Source organism: Telopea speciosissima, chromosome 10, assembly GCF_018873765.1.
Source record: "Telopea speciosissima isolate NSW1024214 ecotype Mountain lineage chromosome 10, Tspe_v1, whole genome shotgun sequence".
Classification (NCBI taxonomy): Eukaryota; Viridiplantae; Streptophyta; class Magnoliopsida; order Proteales; family Proteaceae; genus Telopea; species Telopea speciosissima.
In genome coordinates, this window is record NC_057925.1 from 61,102,683 (window position 1) to 61,123,075 (window position 20,393).

The 20,393-nt window shown below is 38.8% G+C and overlaps 2 protein-coding genes across 2 annotated transcripts; both read left to right on the forward strand.

The window, feature by feature from the left end:
* Positions 1-5,096: 5,096 nt before the first annotated feature.
* LOC122641746 (50S ribosomal protein L25-like) lies at positions 5,097-10,278 on the forward strand. Its single transcript, XM_043835037.1, has 3 exons — positions 5,097-5,560; positions 7,258-7,387; positions 9,704-10,278. The coding sequence occupies exons 1-3, from the start codon at positions 5,144-5,146 to the stop codon at positions 9,925-9,927; spliced, it is 771 nt and encodes a 256-aa protein (XP_043690972.1). The 5' UTR covers positions 5,097-5,143; the 3' UTR covers positions 9,928-10,278.
* A 2,858-nt stretch (positions 10,279-13,136) lies between these two features.
* Positions 13,137-18,290, forward strand: LOC122643848 (nudix hydrolase 23, chloroplastic-like). The gene is made up of 8 exons (XM_043837421.1): positions 13,137-13,280; positions 13,363-13,611; positions 15,717-15,848; positions 16,728-16,804; positions 17,005-17,140; positions 17,235-17,375; positions 17,537-17,595; positions 17,909-18,290. Exons 1-8 carry the CDS (start codon positions 13,137-13,139, stop codon positions 18,009-18,011), a joined length of 1,041 nt encoding a protein of 346 aa, XP_043693356.1. The 3' UTR covers positions 18,012-18,290.
* The last annotated feature ends 2,103 nt before the right edge of the window (positions 18,291-20,393 follow it).

The following is a 20,393-nucleotide window of genomic DNA, read 5'->3' on the forward strand; positions in this document are numbered from 1 at the left end:
TATGGTACACTAGAAATCAATCCCCTTGAAGATATTGGGTGATCTCAGCCAAGCTTTGGTGGATGTTATACAGGTCAAGTAAAGAAGAGATGATGGTCATCTCTTCGGGAAGACAATGATCTGTGATTTTATAGATCTGAGACATTGACCTTGTTGGGATTTCAGAACGGTGGGAGATGAAACGTTTGAGAGGTGTAGGAGCGATGTGCAATGACCTCTCAAATTTTTATTCCGAGGATCAGATGTTCTTGGTATTATTTATTGCTTTAATTATTATTGATTATTACTTTTTCCCCCTTTTTTTTGTGTGTAAATAAAAGGGGTATTATTGATGAAAGGTGTATTATTGGCTCACAGAGTCGGAGTGTTGGGGTCCTTTGCTACTCTTGTCATCGAGCCTGATCTTTATCTGGTAGAGATGAGGGGGGAAATGGGGAATAGAAGTAAGGGTGTGGGGTCCACTGCTACTCGTGTGATCGAGCCTAATCTTTATCTGGTGGCTTGATGAGGGGGGAATACTTGAAGTAGTAGGGAGCACTAAAGACAAAACGGAAGGGTTCGTGACTTCATGTGCAATGTTGGCTGTTGGTGTATACGACGGGGATTTCCTCAAATACACGGACGACGGAAAGAGAATCGGGTACGCAGTACGCTTTCGTTGTCAAGTTTCAACGGTTTCCCCAAAAAGGCCCTTCGAATGAGTATGTCAATTCTGCCCTCGTAAACTAATTTGGAGGTGGAATTATTCAAATATTAAAAAGTTGCTCGACTGGTGCAGTTAGTTAAAGTTTTCCTTCACTCCCCACTGTGATCTTATAATTATTCTTCTTTTATTGACTAGATCCGAAACATCCAACCATCACAAGTGGTGGGTGACGAGAGAGAGAAAAAATGGGTCCAGTATTTTCTTTTAATTCGTGGGTTAGGGGGTTTGGGTGAAAGAAAAAGAACCAAGTTTTCACCCCTTTCTTTGTTGACTGATAAGGAAGCAATTTAGAAGGTGGACTTTGACGCAACAATAAGGTTGTTCCATTGTGACTAGGGGTGTAAATGAATAGTCAAAATTTGTTTCCGTATCCATATCCATTTAGCACGATCCGAATCCGTTCGAAAGCTAAACGGATGGGGATACGAATAGGATATAGCTATCCGAAAAGCTATATTTACATGTAAACGGATAAAATATCCGATCCGTATCCGTTTAGCACTATCCGAATCCGTTCGATAGCTAATTGGATGCGGATGCAGATATAGCACTATCCGAGCCGAATCCGATCGGTTTACAGTCCTAATTGTGACCTAGTGGTCGTGGGTTCAAGTTTGAGTAAGGAAATAGCTTCCCTATAGAGCATGGTTTGAGGTATCGGATTGGATCGGTTGATTTTGTCTGGATTGGATCGGTATCGATTGAGATCGATCCGATCAAGTTGTACGGATAGGGGTAAAAATATAAAAAAAATTAATTTTTTTATAAGATAACAGAGACAGAAGTGTAATATTTGCATGAGTTTGGGCAATCCCGATCCAGCCGATATTGAGATCACGAACTATGCTATAGAGGCTGCGGATGCTCGAGAGTTCTCATTCAACCCCTTCAATGCCATTGACTTGAAGCTCATTGATTTTTATTTATTTTTGATGAAAACTTCAAGCTCATTGATGGTACCTTACTCTTGAGTCGTCCATCCATCTTATGGCGTGTGCCTCACAAATGACTCCAGCCAGTACTCCATCGATCAAGCTTTCAAACCTTTTCTTCTTCCTATCGAAAACTCAAACCAAACTGCCACAACCACAATTCCTCCAACTCCTTTATCTTTTCTTTTCTTCCATTCTCCCTCAATGCACTTCTAGCCGTAGCTTTTGTTACAAGATTTCAGGAGAGCCTAGTCCAAAAGCTAGCTTGAGATAAGGGAGAGCCCAAAGTCTTGTAAGCACACTTCAAGTTACCAAGGCAATCGATGTGGTACTCAAGAGTGTAACAGCTTCGGCCTCATTTTCTTCTTTTTTTTCCTCTCAAAACTCTGTACCTCCATTTTATGCTGTCTCAAAACTTTACCTCACCCCCAATGCTATCGACAGCCAGTACTCTGGCATTTCTCCAACTCCACCACCATCTCCACCTCTTTCGTTTGTTTCATCCTCCCTCAGCTCACTTCTAACCCTGGCTTCAGTCTTCTTTTCTTCCTCGCAAACTCTACCTCACCCTGAGGCCATTGCCAGCCAGTACTTTGGCTTTTCTCCAATGCCATCCACTCCTCTATCAACCCACTTATCACTGTCAAATTTGATACCAACATTAACATTGAATTCGACGACCGGGATGCCTGTAGAAAATTTGGCTTCGGGCGTCTCTTCCAACACACATGGATTAACTTAAGATTCTCACGGCTTTGGTACCTAATTTCAAACTAAAAATCACACAAATCAAAGAAAAAGTGTGGGGAAAAAAAAAAAGAAACCAAAAGTAAATCAGCTTTTGATGACTACCGGTGCAACAAAACACAATGTTAACATGCTCTGGCTGAACAAAGCACCATAAATCAGTAGATAATTAAAGAAAATAGAAAGATGAAGCCATTAACCTTTCTGTAGGTGGTGCCAACTTCTTCCTATCTAACCAATTTCGACGTTTCGCAATGCTTGGAAAGCTTGTAGTTCTCATTCATTCTCAAACCAACATAGATTTTGCTGATCTCTCTGTTTTTTCTCCTTTATCCGTTGGGTACTGATGCGACTATTCCATATGATCCTAATTCGGTTGAGTGTAAACTAGTTATCATTTGTGATGGCAGTTATGACCCCAATATTGGCGAGGCAGGTTGGGGGTATGTATTGTTCGGTAATCCAAATTTTTTTGGTGTTCTATAGATTTTGGATTCTCATGATGTGCATAGAAGTCGGAGGTAAGAGAGGTTTTACAAGGATTATAAGTTGCTCAAGAACAAGGATGGGAAGATATAAAAGTTTGAACAGACTCTGAAAAGGAATCAAAATGGCTGAGGAGGAGACAATCATCTTGGCCTTGGAATTTATTTGTGATACTAGATGAATGTTTAATTGTTAATAAACTTATTTTGGGTTTTAAATTTTGTTTTAGTTGTCTAAGAAATTTAGGGAGTATGTCGGCTGATAATTAGCTAAGAAAGCAAGGCTTGATAAGATAACATCTAAGATCATAGCTGATGTACACTCATTTATTTTTAATTAAGGGTTCTGTTTTTCTCAACTTGTATAAATGTTGGAGAGATCTTGAGCTAAAAGTGGAGTATCTTAGCTCTAGTCGTCAACCATTGATGTGGCCACTCTTAAATTACTCATAACCCATCTCAAAAAACCATCCTCAGAAGGCAGCCATTAAATTACTCTATTACTTCAGCCTTTCATATTAAAAATAGGGGAACTTAGAGATCTCTCTCGGATCTCTACGTTGCCAAGGAAGATAATTTTTTTTTCAATAAAAGAAAGAAAATATATAAAAAAAAAAACATAAAAAGAATGATGTAGAGTTTCATATGTTACAATATCCTATGTTAGAAGACAGAGAGGAGCTTTTGTTGACGAATTTCATAATTTAAGGTATCCTATGTTAGAAGAGAGAGATGAGGTGCATACCTAATTAAGAGCTAGTATTTAAAATCATAAAAAAGATGTTATCAAAACCAATAAGAATGTTGGTCAAATTCTTAAGTAAGAAAGCTTTATGATCCTATACCAATATGCATAATAGAATTCATTTTTCATGTATTAAGAGCTAACTTGGCTAGGGAGATGTATTATTAGATGTTACTAGGTAGTGAGTGAAATCACATCAAGTTGGGGCTTCTCAATTAGTTTTGGGAAAAGGTTCTGAGCCGCCAGGGAGGCTGCTCTCTATCTCTCTCATGCTCTCCTATGTACGAAATCATTTTGGTACATTTCATTGATACGCTCCTTGATACCGCTCGCTCAAGAACCGCTCCCCTAGTTTTTTACGTACCACAAAAAAAAAAAAAAAAAAATTCAAGAATGCAATCACACTACAAATTTTTTGACCAAATTTTTCCTGCAAAGGGAAGCGTAGTTTCGACCCCAAATAATAAGGATGAGAGTTTGTAATGGGACAAGAGCTCCAAATTGCATCACATTCTCACATCAATAGTGGTGAGGGGCTTCTTCCTCTCTCACATGTAATGTATAATTCTTCCCCCCTCTCCTGAGGTGGGATCGAGATCGGATCATGTCCTTGTACAAGTACCGTCCAAGGCCCTCCAGAGCCATTCACATGGAATCCACTATGGGACCCACAGGAGGAGTGGATTCCATGTGAGTGGCCTTGGATGGTACTTGTACAAGGACATGATCCGGTCTCGCTGGGATCCTCTCCAATGAGCCATTCAACGGCTAAGCTGGCTGTGTTTGCATCAGGATGCACACAAGCACACATCCGAGTGCGCATCCAATCAACCCAGCTGTTGGATGCTCATTGGGCGCACGCCTCATTGGAAAGGATCCGGACTCCCCTCCCTCTCCCTTACTGGGCAAGAAGAGGAGAAAGCAGGTTAATTGAAAACCAACCCGATTTGTTATCACTCCCTAGTCCCTCCACCCTTGTTGGAGGACACATTGTAAAGAGTGGATTGAGCTCCTCTTGAGGGAGCCTAGCATCCAGGGGGCATCCAAGGGCTGGACTGGGCTGGGCTGCACACATTCCAATGGTTGATTGGTATGCATCGAAATGTGTGCAACACAGGCTAATCCTTGGATACCCCTTGGGCACTCCATGGGCGCTAGGCTCCCTGGAGAGGATCCGAATCTTAAAAAGTGTCGAACCTTAACCCTCGGATCCGGCTTGCCGCACAGTAAGTGCCCAATGAGCAACTGACGGTTGGATTGGCTGGCACACATCCCCGAGCGTGTGTCTGATGTGTGCCAACCGCCTAGCCAAGCCGTCATTGGGCGGATTACTCATTGGAGAGGAGCTCGACGCTAAACTCTCAACGCCGTAAATCCTCAAATGACAAAATCTCCTCTGATCTTAGTCTGAATTCTGTCTCCGAAGTTCACCACCAGCTCCGGAACGGAGACGAGAGAGGTCAGACGACTATTTCAGAGAGAAAGAGAGAGCTGAGGAGTGCAGTGCTAGTTTTTGCAAGCGGAGCAAATGTGGATTCATCGGCCTCTGCTCACCAAGGCCATACACCTCCGGTTCCTCTCCCAAGCAGCAGCAGCAGCAGCAGCTCTTCGCGAACCCGAAGTCCCACTCACATACCTCGAAGGCTTCCCCAAACCAGACCCCAAACACGACGAGACGATACTTGCTATCCCTCGGGCTACGTCCGGTAAAAGTATAGCGGCGAAGGAGAGGAAGGCTGGTCGGGTGCCCAGCATCGTGTTCGAGCAAGAAGATGGCCAGCACGGTGGGAATAAGAGACTCATCTCTGTGCAGACCAATCAGATCAGGAAACTCGTCAATCATCTCGGCCGATCCTTCTTCCTCTCCAGGCTCTTTGATCTCGAGGTTAGACCAACGTTCGACTCCAACGAAAACATTGAGAAAGTCCGCGTCTTACCTCGATGGGTATGGCCTTGATTTCGTGCTAATTTCCTGTCACTGTTGGTTTCTAATCCCGTTCATGCGGAGAAGCATCGAAAGAGAGGCTATTGTGTTGCGTGATTTCTGCTTTGTTTACATTCTTACGCTTTATGTTGTTTATGACTTCTGAGAGTATAATGGAGAACGTTGATATGAATAATGAATGATGGGGGAAAAAGTTCAGTTTGGTACGATTATTAATCAATTCATTTGCAGGCTAACCAAGTTTGTCACCGTTACTTAATGAGCAGCAAACTACTGAACAGTGACCTCAAACATGGATCTCATATACTCTGTAGAACTGGACTCGCATAATTCTTGGTCACGGTGGGCATCTAGGTTGGGATCCCAAAATATTTGCGATTGGAAGAAACTGTGGTAAAATTATCAAAAAGATTTAAAGAGCTATGACTATGACAGTCTTTCCTGAGGGATGAGGATGAAATTTACATCTAGAGAATGAGAGTCTAGTTGTAGAAAAACTATCTATTCCACTTGGTAGAAAATTGTATTTTTCTAGGGGTCGGTCTGAATAACATTCTCGAGTGCCACGAACGCCGCAGCTGTACAATGGTCTTTGCTGAATGTTTCCTTGCCAAACCAGCTCTAAGTGGCCATCGTTTGGTGTGATGGTAAAAAGCTTGGCTGCCTGTTTGAATACACATGTTCAAGTTTGAGAGCGCCCCTGTTTGGCAAAATGCCAAAGGTTAGGACTGTCCAATCCAACCCTCATGGGGATACTATGAAAGTGAGATTTGTACTGGGATCCACCCCTTGGCAAAAGTGGGACTTCAACCAGGTTATAGCCCTTAGTAAATTGAATTTTACCTTACATTAGAATGCCATTATTTTCTTTGAAGTTTCTATACACTCGATCATTAAAAATGGACAAACTGAAAAGTATCTGGAATGGCTGAATGCAGATAAAAGATTCTTAGTGAAATTATAGGATGTACACGAGGTGTAGAAGTATTCATTATGTTCCCCTCTTATTTCATGGTTTATAAATTAGGATTAAATTTTCACCCAAAAAAATGTATATATAAATTAGGAATAATATATTATTGTATCTTTTCTTTTACAGCAGGTGTATTTTGAATAGCTCACCAACAATACAGGAGCTTGTTATTGTGTACATTAGATGAATCTGAAATAAATAAAACAATGATCTCAGTGATATTTTGTATACGTTATCCCTCAATAGCTAATTGTGGTGTAGCATGTGGACGTTTTTAAATTGTCCTGCTGATAGGATTTTAAAGCTGCTCTTACTGGCTGTGATTTGGCCTTCTTGCTCATACCATAAGATACACTATTCTAAATGATGTCTAAGAACTGGGGAGTAATTGGAGAGAAGGAAAAAGACTAATTAATTAAAGGGTAAAGGCTGCGCATGCCGGCACTGTGCCCAGCCTGAGTCTGTCTCTCTCCCACCCCCTATGGAAATGATTCCCCTGCCCTCCCCATTGGACACAGCCGCTAGCTTCAGGAATGCCAGTGGCGTGCCCAAACATCTCCCTTAATTAATATACAAGTGGAGAGTGACAGGGTCCTTTCTCTAGAGAACAAAGTGATAATCTGAGGTGGTCCTCATGTATTGTGACTTGGTCAATTCAATTCAATCTGAATGTAATTTAATTCCTATAATTCTTTTAACTTGATGCTCAAAATTGTTGTGTCAGATTCATCTCCATGCAGGCACAGATGCAGTGCTGAATGTTACGTTTCTAAGAGCCCCATCTCATGCTTTATTGAAGGTTGATGTTCCTCTTGTGTTCAGAGGAGAAGATGTATCCCCTGGATTAAGAAAAGGTATGCCAACTGTGCACTTGTTTTATATTTATGTTTGTCTTGGCACTATTTAGTCCCTCTCAAGTACAAAATTGTAAAATGTTTGGCATATATTGTTTGAATCATCCTCCTGGATGCAACTAATTAGTGTTCATATGTTTTGGATGGGTAATAGCCCAAAAATCAAACTAAGCTAAAAATGGAGTCTTAACCTAAGATTTGGAGTTAAGCTTGGAAATTTGCAAGAAAAGAAAAAAAGTGGGTGAACATTGTGGGTTCATTTATGGCATCTGGGTAGTTCTGCTAATCTGTTTTAGTTTTTGCCCTGTCAACTGAGTTTCTCATTGATTGAATGCTCTGGACTCTAGAAGGATAAGTCATGGCCAGGGCTATAGTATGATGGGATTAAGTTCTAGTGGCTTCTGCTTCTCTGCACTGGAATCTTACCTAGTGGGTAGACCCTTCCCAACTAAAATGGTAATATCTCTTCTTGGCTCTTGTTATGCATCCTTGTGCATAAGGATTCTCTCTCTCACCCACTCACACACACACACACACTAATGTCTCTTGATTGATCTATCAAGTACTTCCCTTGCAAAATGACTGATCCATTTTATATGCTTATTGATGGGTATATCTAATTGTATCTTTTAGTTCGTTACTTCAATAATGAAGTTTATTTTTTAATTGTTATCATATCCCTAATAATGTATACCAACTATCCTTCTTTTGTAGATTATCCACTCTGCACCCCAAAGCCAGTGTTGCTCTACAGGTTGATTCTAGTTTTCAACCGTTAGCCATATGATTATGGAATTGCTTTTTTATTATATAAAGCTATAATAGATTGATGGGACTCACCCATATGTTTCCAATTTTTTTAACTTGTAGTGGGCACGATATTTTGGCCATTTGGAAGTTTTGTTGCAGAACTCACTTTGGTCCTGATCATTAGTAATTAATAAGTTGTAAAATACCCCTTTTAATTATTAATTTATTTAAATTGTTTTTAAATGACTTAAAAATAACCCCACTCTAGGGTTTTCCCTTTCATTTGAAGTTTCCTCTCCTTTTTTATGATTGTTTGGTTAATCTAAGGTGTTGCCACATGTCATTCCTGCTTATTGGGTCAGGATAATGATTGCTTTATTACTGTTTCTCTGTGTTCGTAGATTATCTCATCCAAGTAAAAGAAACCTAAATGACCAAGCATTTAGATTGTGGGCAAGTGTTTGTATGGTAGATATAACGAAAAGCGCTGAACCTAGAACGCATTCATCATAAATATTTATTCTTTTTGATGAGTGACAATTTGATTGTATAAAAAAGAATCCCTTACCATCAGGTATATATCCATACATATCATAGCATCTCATTAATAGTACACGATCTGGAAGTGAGAGACTACACTCTGGAATTGTAAGACTAGTTTTTATATTTCTCCCTTTTTTTTTTCCTCCCCGAATTTTATGCTTCATCCTCTTGTTGAACATGGTATGGTTGTTGATAAATGAAGCATGGTTGGAGTTTTATTTACAGATGATTAATCCTTGTATTTTCTTTTCTTTTTCTTTTTTTATTTAAAGATTGTTGTTTCCTCTGGATAGGAGTCAACATAAATAACACAGCATCCTGATTGTTTGAGAAATTATCTTATCTTTATTATTTATTTATTTATTTTTGGGTTTGTGAGTCTTATTTTTAAGTTGTTGACCAATAACTCATCAATTTTGACATCTTAGATCGTAAGGGGAGGACAGTAAAAGCCAAACTCAAAACATTTTCTTATAGAATAAAACTCCTCAAAATAAAATATCAAATTAACTTCACCCAACTTGGGAATTTGGTCCTTGAATTTAATGGAGAGATTGGAAAGAGCTACCTCAGGTTTATTGCCATACAGAGAGCAACTCAATATGCTTGAAGCTGATTTCTACAGACAAAAGCAGTAACGCAGGCTTGTCCCGTAGGAGAGGGTTTCTTGGGTGGCCATGGAGGACCCTATTGATTTTGCTAGCTTAGTCACCTTTCTCAGGCCTCACACTTAAAAAAAGGATTACAGTTCTCACTGGATGACAGATTCCTGGGTATGCAGTCAATTGCTCCAGGAACGAGAAGTGCATGTTCTTATTCTCAAGCCCCCTCCCCCTTTTTTTGGCAGCTTGTGGGTTTCAAAAACTGTATGCAGATTAAGTTACAATTGCATAATCTCACATCCTGTAGTTAATATGAAATTAAATTTTAAACTTGTATTTTGTGATCTTTGGCAGGATAGTCTTACATCTTGTAGTGAATATGAAATTGAACTGTAAACTTGTATTTTGTGATCTTTGGCAGGAGCTTATTTGAATACCATAAAGAGGACTGTTCCATACCTTTGCCCTGCTGATATTGTCCCACCATTTATTGACGTTGATTTAAGTGAGTTGGATGCGGGCCAAAAGTTGGTAATGGCTGATCTCAACGTTCATCCGGCACTTCGGCTTCTTAAATCCAAGGATGAACCTGTTTGTAAGATTATGGGGGCGAGGGTCTCTGAGCTACAGAAGAAGTCTAAATGAGGGCCTTGTTGAACTAGTGAATCTATTATTTCAAAGCCTGTCACCATCTTTGATTTCAGGAAATTTTGAGCTCATCCATTCTTTTTGGTCTTATTACGCAGAAGTTTCTTTCATTGAAACCTTGCACCTGTCCTTGTGTTAACAGCAACCAGTGGTTGTAGTTGACGGCACTTGCACCAAGGCATGAAGCTGATGTTCTGGTGAGTTAATACAATGTATGCATTCTAGAAATGACAAAGGTACATGGATCAGTGTGGCTAAGTTCTTCACTTTAGGCATTTCATTGTTAGTAGCCAGACTTTTGCGAACTATTCATTGGTTTGAATAAGGACATACCTTGTGAAATCATAGACAACATGCAGATATATATATTTATATTTACAGTTTGGCTCTAGCTTTCTGTTCTTTGTTTACCCCCCTCCTTTCTCCCCTCCCCCAATTCTTTTATTTTCACCCTCTTGAAACTGTAAAAACGATGAATAGGATGATTTTGAGAGGAGGAAGAGGAAAGCAGATGGATAGTGCTGCATGTTAGAACGGAAAGGGGTGTAGATTGTCTATATGAACTTAACTCACAAGAATGTTTGGAATCCACTCCTATTGGTTAACATAAACATGGGGAGTGGATTGTTTTAGATTTTAGAACTCAAAGGCTGGCTGTGGGATTGATTTCCCTCCTGTGAGATAGCAATATCTTATACAAATCAGGAGCCAGAGTGGAGTACATGTCTAAAAATTAGCTGGAACAGTAACATTTTCTTAGACAATCAGGAGCCAGACAGAAGAGTGCATGTCTAATACTCAGTTGGAAGCTTGGAGCAGTTAGGTCTAGAAAGAGTTAAAACGTATAGTCATTGTTGTGTTGCTTATATGTTTCTGGCAAAATAGTCAAATGACTTACCCTTGAAGGGGCCAATGTGGAACATTGTGATGACATGGAAATAGTGACTTTAGGGCTAGGAGGTCTTGAAAGTATAAGGGATTTGAGAATCTCTTTTACAAAATTAATTGGCAGGCTGATATAGCTACACTTTGAAAACTTTGTTTATTGGTACTTTCACAGTTCACCTCCCCCTCCTTTAACCACTTACTTTTAGATTTCAGTAACTAATGGCCTTTTTTTTTTTTTTTTTTTGGGGGGGGGGGGGGGGGGGGGGTGGTAAAAGCCCAAAGTAATGAATGAACAATGATATCTTGAACCAAGTCTTGCTCTTGGACTTTTTATTTGTAACATGACAGATCTGATGGGACCAAAATCAGTGTTAAAGTCTAAAATGGGTGTGTAAGGTTCTAAAATCCCACAACAAGATAATATTTATGAAAGGAGGTTGATCATGTTAACCCAGGTTGATGAAGTTAACAGACAATAGCTCATGCATGCAGTTAACTGGGCAAAAACAATGAAAGACTAATTGGCAGTTAGTCTAGATTTAGACATTCCGGAGGAAAGCCACCTTTCTATGAAGGTTGTTCATGACTTTTTATTTCATTCCAATAATATCTTTTAGGAAAAGGAACTCCCTTACAAACAATCGGACCTCACATCCTCTCTCTACCATAAAAAAACCCCAATTTGATGGTTCGAAATTGTACACAGGTGTTGGAGGAAACCTTTGCCCATATCTTTGTTATGGAAATTGTTTCAATAATACTATTCATATGTGGAGAGAGTTTTCCTCGACCATGGTAGAAGGAAAACTCGTAATTCATTATTAACCCCCTATAAAAAAAATGTTTAAACTACCCTTCCCCCATTATGAGACTCATCCTTACCTCCCACGATGAAGGAATACTCCTTCTCCATTGTGAAAGAAAACCTCCCCTTATATATATTTCATCCAAAGAAAGGTTGTGAAGTTTGTAATATAAGGAGTGTCTTTTGGTAACAATCATTCATTCCCCCCCCCCCCTCTTTGAGGAGTGTGTGGTTAACCTCTGTTATTTCATTCTGATTTTTAAAAAATAATCTCCGTTATTGGAGGCTTGTAACATTTTTATGAATTTAATCTCTGTTATTGGAGGCTTGTAACATTTTTATGAATTTAATCTCTATTATTGGAGGCTTGTAACATTTTTGTGGATTTAATCTCTATTATTGGGGGGTTGTAACATTTTTTATGTATTTAATGGGTTTATCGATTTTGGGTTAGTTAACCTAACCCTACAACTCTACAAGGATCTTTTTTAAATACTTGTCCATCCAACTGTTTTTTTTTAAAAAGTCTCATTTTCAAGCTACTTGGGTTAAACATTTGGAGGTTTTTTTTACCCTGAAAATAAGTGGAACATTTTTATGAAAGTTGTCAAACTTTGAACAAATTTTTTTTATTGTATAATTTGTATTAGGTTAAAACTCAAGGGATTAGTTGGATGAAAGATCCACTATCTAACATGGACCAATCATGTATTTGATAATTGATGAAATTTTGCAAAATTTGCCTTCGCTAACCTTGGTGAATATTATCTATAAAAAGGGCAAAACTTTTCAGAAAAAAAAAAAGAGTTTTTTAAAAAATTCCTTACTTACATATAAATGTTCAGTCTAAAGACTCTAAAAAGAGATTGCCAAATAGTTAATTTGAGCTTTAAAAATTTCAAGATTATGAGAGTGCAATTGTATCCATGCATTGATAACATGAGAATGTGTATGAATATAGAAAAGGTATTAGATTGAATTACGCTATGAAATTTGACATGTGACTAATATAAATCCTTTACTATCTATTCAATGGTCGAATTATTTAAAGATTAGAATCACTCGAGCATGTTGTGAAAGAATTTTTGTTAGGAAAAAAGTTTTTTGTTTGGGAGTGCGGTCTACGCCAGCACTCCCATGTGTCTATCTCTCTCCTCCCCATGTGAAAAGACATCTCTATCCCCCTTGTTTTGAGGAGGAGAGAGATAGACACATGGAAATGCTGGCATAGGCCACACTCTCGGACAGAGAACTACTACTTTTATCAATTTTTTTTTCTTAAATTAGAAAATTCCATTCTCATTCTAAAACGGGAAGAAAGCCCTCTTACATGTACGGATGTACCAACTAGGAATCATTGTCGGAATCGATTGTCGCCGATTAGCGATTCAGATCAAATCAGAATCAGTCTAAAATAGCAGAAATCGAGGAATCTTTGCACGAGTATTTTGATAACACTAGAAATCAGAATCGTCTGTATCGGCCTATTCCCAATCTGATTCAAACCTTAGTTATGCCATATGTGTTATCAGTGCATAATCGAGTGCAGGGAATGTTCACGTACGCGAGCTTGCGTGAACAACTCACAACCGTTCAGACGGAATCTATTCAGTGGGAATGTTCTGAAATCTTGGCCATCCACCAGCGGCCCATCACAGTTTCTCACAGGTACATCACTTGTATTCAACATTCACAGCCAGAGTCGATTCTTGGCAAATTGTTATCTCTTCCTCTTACAGGCTTACCAACAGGAACTGCTTACAGTTGGATTTCAGAACTTCCCTTTGGTTGTGATATTGATTCTGGTTCGTCCTGAATATTTGCTGGATGAAGAGCGAATGATGTTCAGAGTAGAACACTTTCTTGCTTCCTCTGCTGGACTGGTCTCAATACCTCCAATGACTCGATGGAAACCCCTTGGGAGCAGTGGCTCTTCCTTCTCGTCAATTGTTGCTCAATCATCTTCAACATCGTCAAAAGCCGCTACGGTAACTCTATTTTCTACGTGGATTTATTTCAATGAATATGAAAAACTGGCGTGAATTAGATAGCAGTAGTTCGTTCGTGTTGTTGATTTCTTTCTTAGAGATTCTTTTTAGTGGGTTTGTGCAGATAGGGTTGCGTGGTTATATTATTCTGTTTTCGTTTCCTTCCTTTTTATGTCTATCTTTTCTAATCCTTTAATATTGCATCCTCGTTGGTGATTTTATATGAATTTGATAAAATGGGGTTAGGAGTTGAATTTGATTGGCATTCCTGTTTAGAAGAACACAGTCTCCCTCTCATAACTTGTAGTTGTGATAGATACATTACTTATGAGTTCTTAAAGCTATCAGATATAAGTATTTGTAATGGAGGTGGTTTTTTTGGTCAGCAACTAATGAGCATAATCGGTGAATGGCCAATCTAGTTCTGTCTTATGGCATTTCAATGGGACTGAAATTTTGTGGACATGTAAACCCCAAGGTCCCCTGATCACATGTCAAGTTTCTGCCTAATTGAAGTTGGTCATGTTGCAAACAATGCATTGGAAAATCTGGGACTACCAAGAGGGTGTTCGGGCTACTGAAGGAAAGCATAGATATACATCAGAGGCTATGCACCTGCAGTATCATTCAAAATTCAAGGTGGGGGGGGGGGGGGGGGGGAGCAGGGACATAGATAAAAATCATAAAAAACCTTACCTTACTTATGGGTCCTTTCAAGGACAAGTTTGTTGGCCTTCTACTTGAGATTGGTTGATCAACCTAGGACATTGAGAAGATAAAAATTGAAGTGTAAACGTAAATGGGCTGGGCCCAATTTGTGTGTCCACAAGGGGCTGGCCGCACGAGACCCAAGCTCTGGAGGGTTCGGTCACTCCCCTTTTCTATTCGGTCTAGACTTCTAGTGGAAGTCGACCAAGTGAGAGGGTCGCCCAGGGTTTTATCTATAAATAAGTATTAGGCTTAAACCCTAACACAAGGAATTTCATATCTTTCGAGAAGCCGTCTCTCTCCCTCTCTTTTAAGTTCTATGTTATCCTAGGGTTTCCATCGTTGCCTAGGGTTTTGTGGTGTGGAGTTCTTCTTCGTGAAGGAACCTTTCGAGATTATTCGTGATCGTGATCTGCTCGTAACCGCAAGCCGCATTCGATCATCCCTTCCGCTGCGATTCCATTCGGTTCAGGTAATCCCTAAACTTCTGTGGTTAATGGAATGCTAATATGCTAACATGAAGCAAAAGAAAAAAGACGGGAAGAAGAGGATTTCTCATCAAAACAGAAGAAATAAAGGGAAAACCGGAAGTGACAGTTTTAAATTTTGTTTTCTTGGTTATTTACAATGGCAATAAATACTATACCATTTGTATCAGTACAGAAAAGAAGCAATTAGTTTTCTACATGAACATTAGATGTTTTTCTTTTTCTTTTTGGGGTGAATAGACATAAGATATTAATGTAATTCACTTCAGCTTTTGCTAATGTTTGGGCTTCTCATGGCTGTGAACCCCATGTCATTATAGCTAATGGCCCCTGTAGAGCCATCCACGCATTCAATTTGATAGCTGTTGAAGTGGGACTTCTCATTCTTAATAATTTATTTGTTTGGTGAAGTCCTTTCTTTTCTTCTCTCTCTCTCTCAATTTCCAATTTAATTAGAGTGATATTTGGATAAAGTTGATAATATATTTATTCAGAACAATGAGACTATATTTCCTTTCAATAAGGACCCTAACTAATAAATGTGTTAGATCTGTTGAATCTATTCTTGAGGGGATAGATTAAGGCAGATCTAATTTTATGTAGGATTTTTCAAAGATATTATTTCTAGTTCTGGTGACCATTGCTGTATTTTATACAATGAAATGGCCTATTTATATTTTAGAATTCACTAGAATATGCAGATTACTTGAACCTCATTTTACCTTTTAATATTGTAGATCTTCATGTTTTGGTATATAAGGACATTGATACTTAGGAGGGTTGCGATTTACTAGTTTAGGCCATTTCTACGACTCCTTAAACGCTGAGTTATGACAATTATTTTGACAAATATATAACAGGACTTTTCTGTATTAAATGTAGATTGTAATCATTTTATTGTATATGCAGCCCCAGATGGGTAACAATAAATTCTGCCAGTGGTGTGGTGGCCCTATGAAGCATGCTGTTCCTGATGGAGATGAAAGAATGAGAGCTATTTGCACGATTTGCGGCAAAATTGCCTATCAGAATCCAAAAATGGTATAGAATTGTTTTGAGTATTTCTGCATTTTGCATATTCGATTCTTACTGTTGATCTCAATGATCTTATTTGGGGCAAGAATTGTTATGCACTAATGTTATAAGGGAGTTATTGCTGGAAAAGGAGTTATTAAGGAGTTATTTCCTTTTATTTTTCATTTTGGGTTTAAATAGACTGTATTTGGGAAGGAAGGAAGCAAGGAAGGAATGGAAGCATGAGTCCTATGCAATTCTTGGAGTGAATCCAAGATGGTGTGAAGCCAAGACGATCTTCTTTTTCTATCCACTCCTACTCTCTTTCAAACTCTATATCTACAGCAAATCATCCATATTTAAACAACTTTATTTGGTTTGTTGAGTTAATAAAATTGAGTTTAGGGCTTTAGGGTGTTGGTATTGGTATGGAGTAAGAATTATGGGCGATTTCTTCTTATTGCTGTATTTCCATGGTAGCAGCCTGGTTGATGTGGTGTTCTTATTGCTGGTTTGGAATTTGGATTTCCAGATTTCTCTTTTGTTTTCCTAATATTTCATCGTCATTATTACTTCGCTTTCACTTCTTTTCTCCAACAACTACATCTTGTCTAGATCTGTTTTGGGGTTTTCTTCTTCAATTTCCCCCTTGGGCCCATTATCTGGGGGAATTATAGCGGTTTTTGCTCCCTTTCCTTCAGCATGAATGCTTACTAAGTTACTATTACAGATTGGGTTTTACTTAGTTTCCAGGATGTGTTATGCCACCCTTCCTTATTGTGCTTTAATACATCTCATTTATACTATATTTGCAATATGTTGTTGAATCTACCTTCAAAAGCATGAAAACATTGTTTTCTCTCTTTCTTTTTCTTATGATCTTTCTTCTTTAATTTGTTGGTCTAGGTTGTTGGTTGCCTAGTTGAACATGACAACAAGGTTCTACTTTGCAAGCGTAACATTCCACCAAGTCATGGCCGTTGGTATTTTTTATATGAGAAGAAATTATGAACTACTTTTTTTCTTTTTGGCTTTTATCTTCTTCTTTCTATTCCCCCCTCTCCATTTCTTTACATTAGATATACTTATTGTAGCTAATTCTATTTGTTTCTATGCAAACTTGGCTTATGAAGCATGTGACATATTCTCCGTTCTTAATTTAGAAGACTGGATGCTATCACAGGACGCTTCCTGCTGGCTTCATGGAAATGGGGGAGTCTGCTGCAGAAGGGGCAATGAGGGAAACTTGGGAAGAAGCAGGTGCAAAGGTGGAAATAATCTCACATTTCGCTCATCTCGATATTCCTCGTATTGGCCAAGTGAGTGAAAAATGTCTCACTATTTATGTTAATTTTGACTTTATATGGACATGCTACGATGTTGATGTATTTCTTGATGGTATATGTGGAACAGAGTTATATAATTTTTAGGGCAAGGTTGAAGAAGCCTGAGTTTTCACCTGGTGCTGAGTCAATGGAGTGCCAGCTTTTTAAACTGGAAGATATACCATTTGATTCTCTGGCTTTTTCATCAATGCTGGTTACATTGAACTTGGTATGTGGTGGCTCAGATGATATTCCTTTATTATCTCTCTCTCTCTCTCTTAATTAATGCACCTAAACATAGATAACAGTATTTATCATGTGTTAGAATGGAATTATTATCATGAAAGTCAGTCTAGTCTAATAAATGCATCCTATTTTCTGTGGCTACAGTATGTTCAAGATGTCAAGTCTGGAAACCCCAAGTTTCACTTTGGTATCATAAACAAGAGGTATTTTGTTGTACTTCTGCACGCCCCCAACACAGACACACAACACAAAACAAACCCCTCCCCCCCCCCCCCCCCCCCAAAAAAAAAAAAAATGTAGGATGAATTGTGTTTCTCCTGGGTCAGGAGCAAATAAATTCATTGATACTGTGGAAATTGTATCTATGACCATTATCCTGTCGTAAGCATTTATTTCCCCTCTTCTGGCTGGACTAGCAGGATTTCTCTCGCCATTTCCATTTAAAGAAAATGAGTAGATTTTTTTTTGGTTCAATGAGTTTATGAGACTTTCTTTTCGTTTGATGTTGGCTTGCAGAGAAGGCACTGGTCCCTTGGATATTCACGCCTACACTCTTGATTCCCATTTGACGTCTGATGATTCCCTTTGCCATTCTTTCTTTGTTAAACATGAAACATAGGGAGGCGAGTTGCAGATACAGTATCTTTGTCAGCATTGGAGTTCTTTTTCGTACTTCTGTGGAAAAGAAAGGGAACTGATGGCACTACACAGTTGATGAACAAGATCAACAAATAATGAGAATATCAGGATAGGGCCATAGGTAGGTGTTTGTAAGGGTGGTATGATGATTTCCCTGTTGATTACAGATAAATTTGTTACTGTTAGTCAATTACTTTGTATATTGTACTGCTCATTTTATGAATGAACGAAGAGAAAAAAATTGCACTTTTCATTTTCTGCGTCTATTGTCTGTGTGGGAGATTAAGTTTGTGGTTAGTGTGATGATAATCATGTGAAAATGTTCTTTTCTGCAATGAATCTAGAACCCTTTTGTATGAAATTTTCACTATTGATGAAGTAATCTCTGTGAAAAGGTAAAGTTTAGTAAATATTCTGTGGGGGCTCTTCATAGGTGGCAAGGAAGATTAATCTCCACTCTTCTAGGGTACAGACCAATGTGGGGAATATGTGAGTATATTTGCACTCATATTCTTACCGAGGAGTCTAAAAGCAATACTAGAAATAACCATTGGCAATCCTTTACCCTTTTCCAGATAATTTAACTGTCTTATTAAAGATGTTCCGATTTATGTCATGTGCTCCTTTGTTATACCTTTCCCATCTTTCATTTCTCATCTCTTCCCCCATCCCTCTTTTCCCATCTTTTCCTTCCCTTTTTTTGGTTAGAACTCTGTTTTTCCTACTTTGTTTTGTTTGGATCCATGTAGCCGACCCCATTAAATTGGGATAAGGCTGAGTTTGTTGTTGTTGTTGTTGCTCCTTTGTGATACCTAAACAGCTACTAAGAGAAACTGAGAAGAAGCCTGTAATTTCCAGTGGGACATGCTTCCTCAAACAACACGTCTCATAAAAATTATGGCTAGTTGGTCTCAAGTCTTTACGTAATTTCAGTTTTGATTTCATTCCAAATTCGGTTGGATTACTAGATCCTAGACTGTTTGTGCCTGAGTTTTGAAAATAAAATATCATCCACATTGTTCCTTTGTGGAGATTGGAGCTATTTCCTCCTCCTCTTGGGTGTCGAAGGGTTTTCTTCAGGGTGAATATGTTTTTTGCTAGTGTTTGAGATTGGTATCTGGAAATAACTCTTAATATATGATCTAATTAGAAAACTGGATACCAATTAACATTCTCACTGTAGCTAGGACCTATAATACTACACCTTCTAATGACAATGTTAGGACCTTGATAGATCTAGAGACCAATCAACAGAATGATGCTCACTCTTCATTGAAAAGGTGGTTCATGCCATCCAGCTTCTTCATCTGCAGGCCTGATCAGGTTCACACTCTTTCCTCTGATTATTCTTTGATGTCAAGGCATATTAACAGCATTTTGAACCAAAACACTCTTGGCTTGATGATCTGTTCAATTTATTTTCCATGTGTTCAAATGTAATGCAATCTTTTGAACACGTGGAAAGTAAATTGAACAGATCATCAAGCCAGTGATTGATCACCTTGGATGGGAATTAGAACAAATGGGCTCAATTTGTTCCAATTCCCATCCAGTACCCATGCAGTTTGGTTTGCATATCAACAGTCCCTCAGTGGCTGATCACTTTGGATGGGAATTGGAACAAATGAGCTCTCAATTTTATCTTTTGACTCCACGCCCATATAATTTCTATGAACTTACAACCAGATCTGCTTCAGTACTTTTATGAAATATGGTTTGCAATAATGACTCAAATTTCAATGAGTGTTTTGTCAGCCGATGTAAATTGTAGGGAGTTTGGAATTTGGCCTGGATTCGTCCCTGTGTCATCTCAAGAACTGACATATTGCAGTACAAGTCAAATTGCAGCCGCCTCCTTCCTCAACCACTTAAATTGACTTGGTACAGTATTTTCTGCTCCAGTTGATTTCTCCACAGCAGGTTGTCATTTGGGATTTTGGTGGCTGGGGTGTTGCAGCAGGAGGATTCTGATTCATTTGCCTCATCTCTCACATGAGGCTGAAGCTAGAGGGTGGCTCCAGGAGTCAGAGCCACGAGGGAGCTGCCAGCTCCAATGGGCATTTGAAGGTGTGATGCAAATGCATGGTGGATGACCTGGATGGAGTACATGGAGTATCACAGGGGAAGCTATCTGCTACCCAGTTCGACTCAAAAGGGTATTTAACCTATGCGTTTCTTTTTGAGGTTGGAAATCATTTAACTCTTTTAGGCTTTGTAGGCTATAACTCCCTTGGATTGCAAAGTTTTGTTAGCTCCTTTTTGGTTTGTTAGACTATGACCTAAGGGAGGAAACAAAGCCCATGCAATTCTCTTCTGAAAATGTCATGTACACTGCAGAGTCTACTGGAATGACATGATGTAG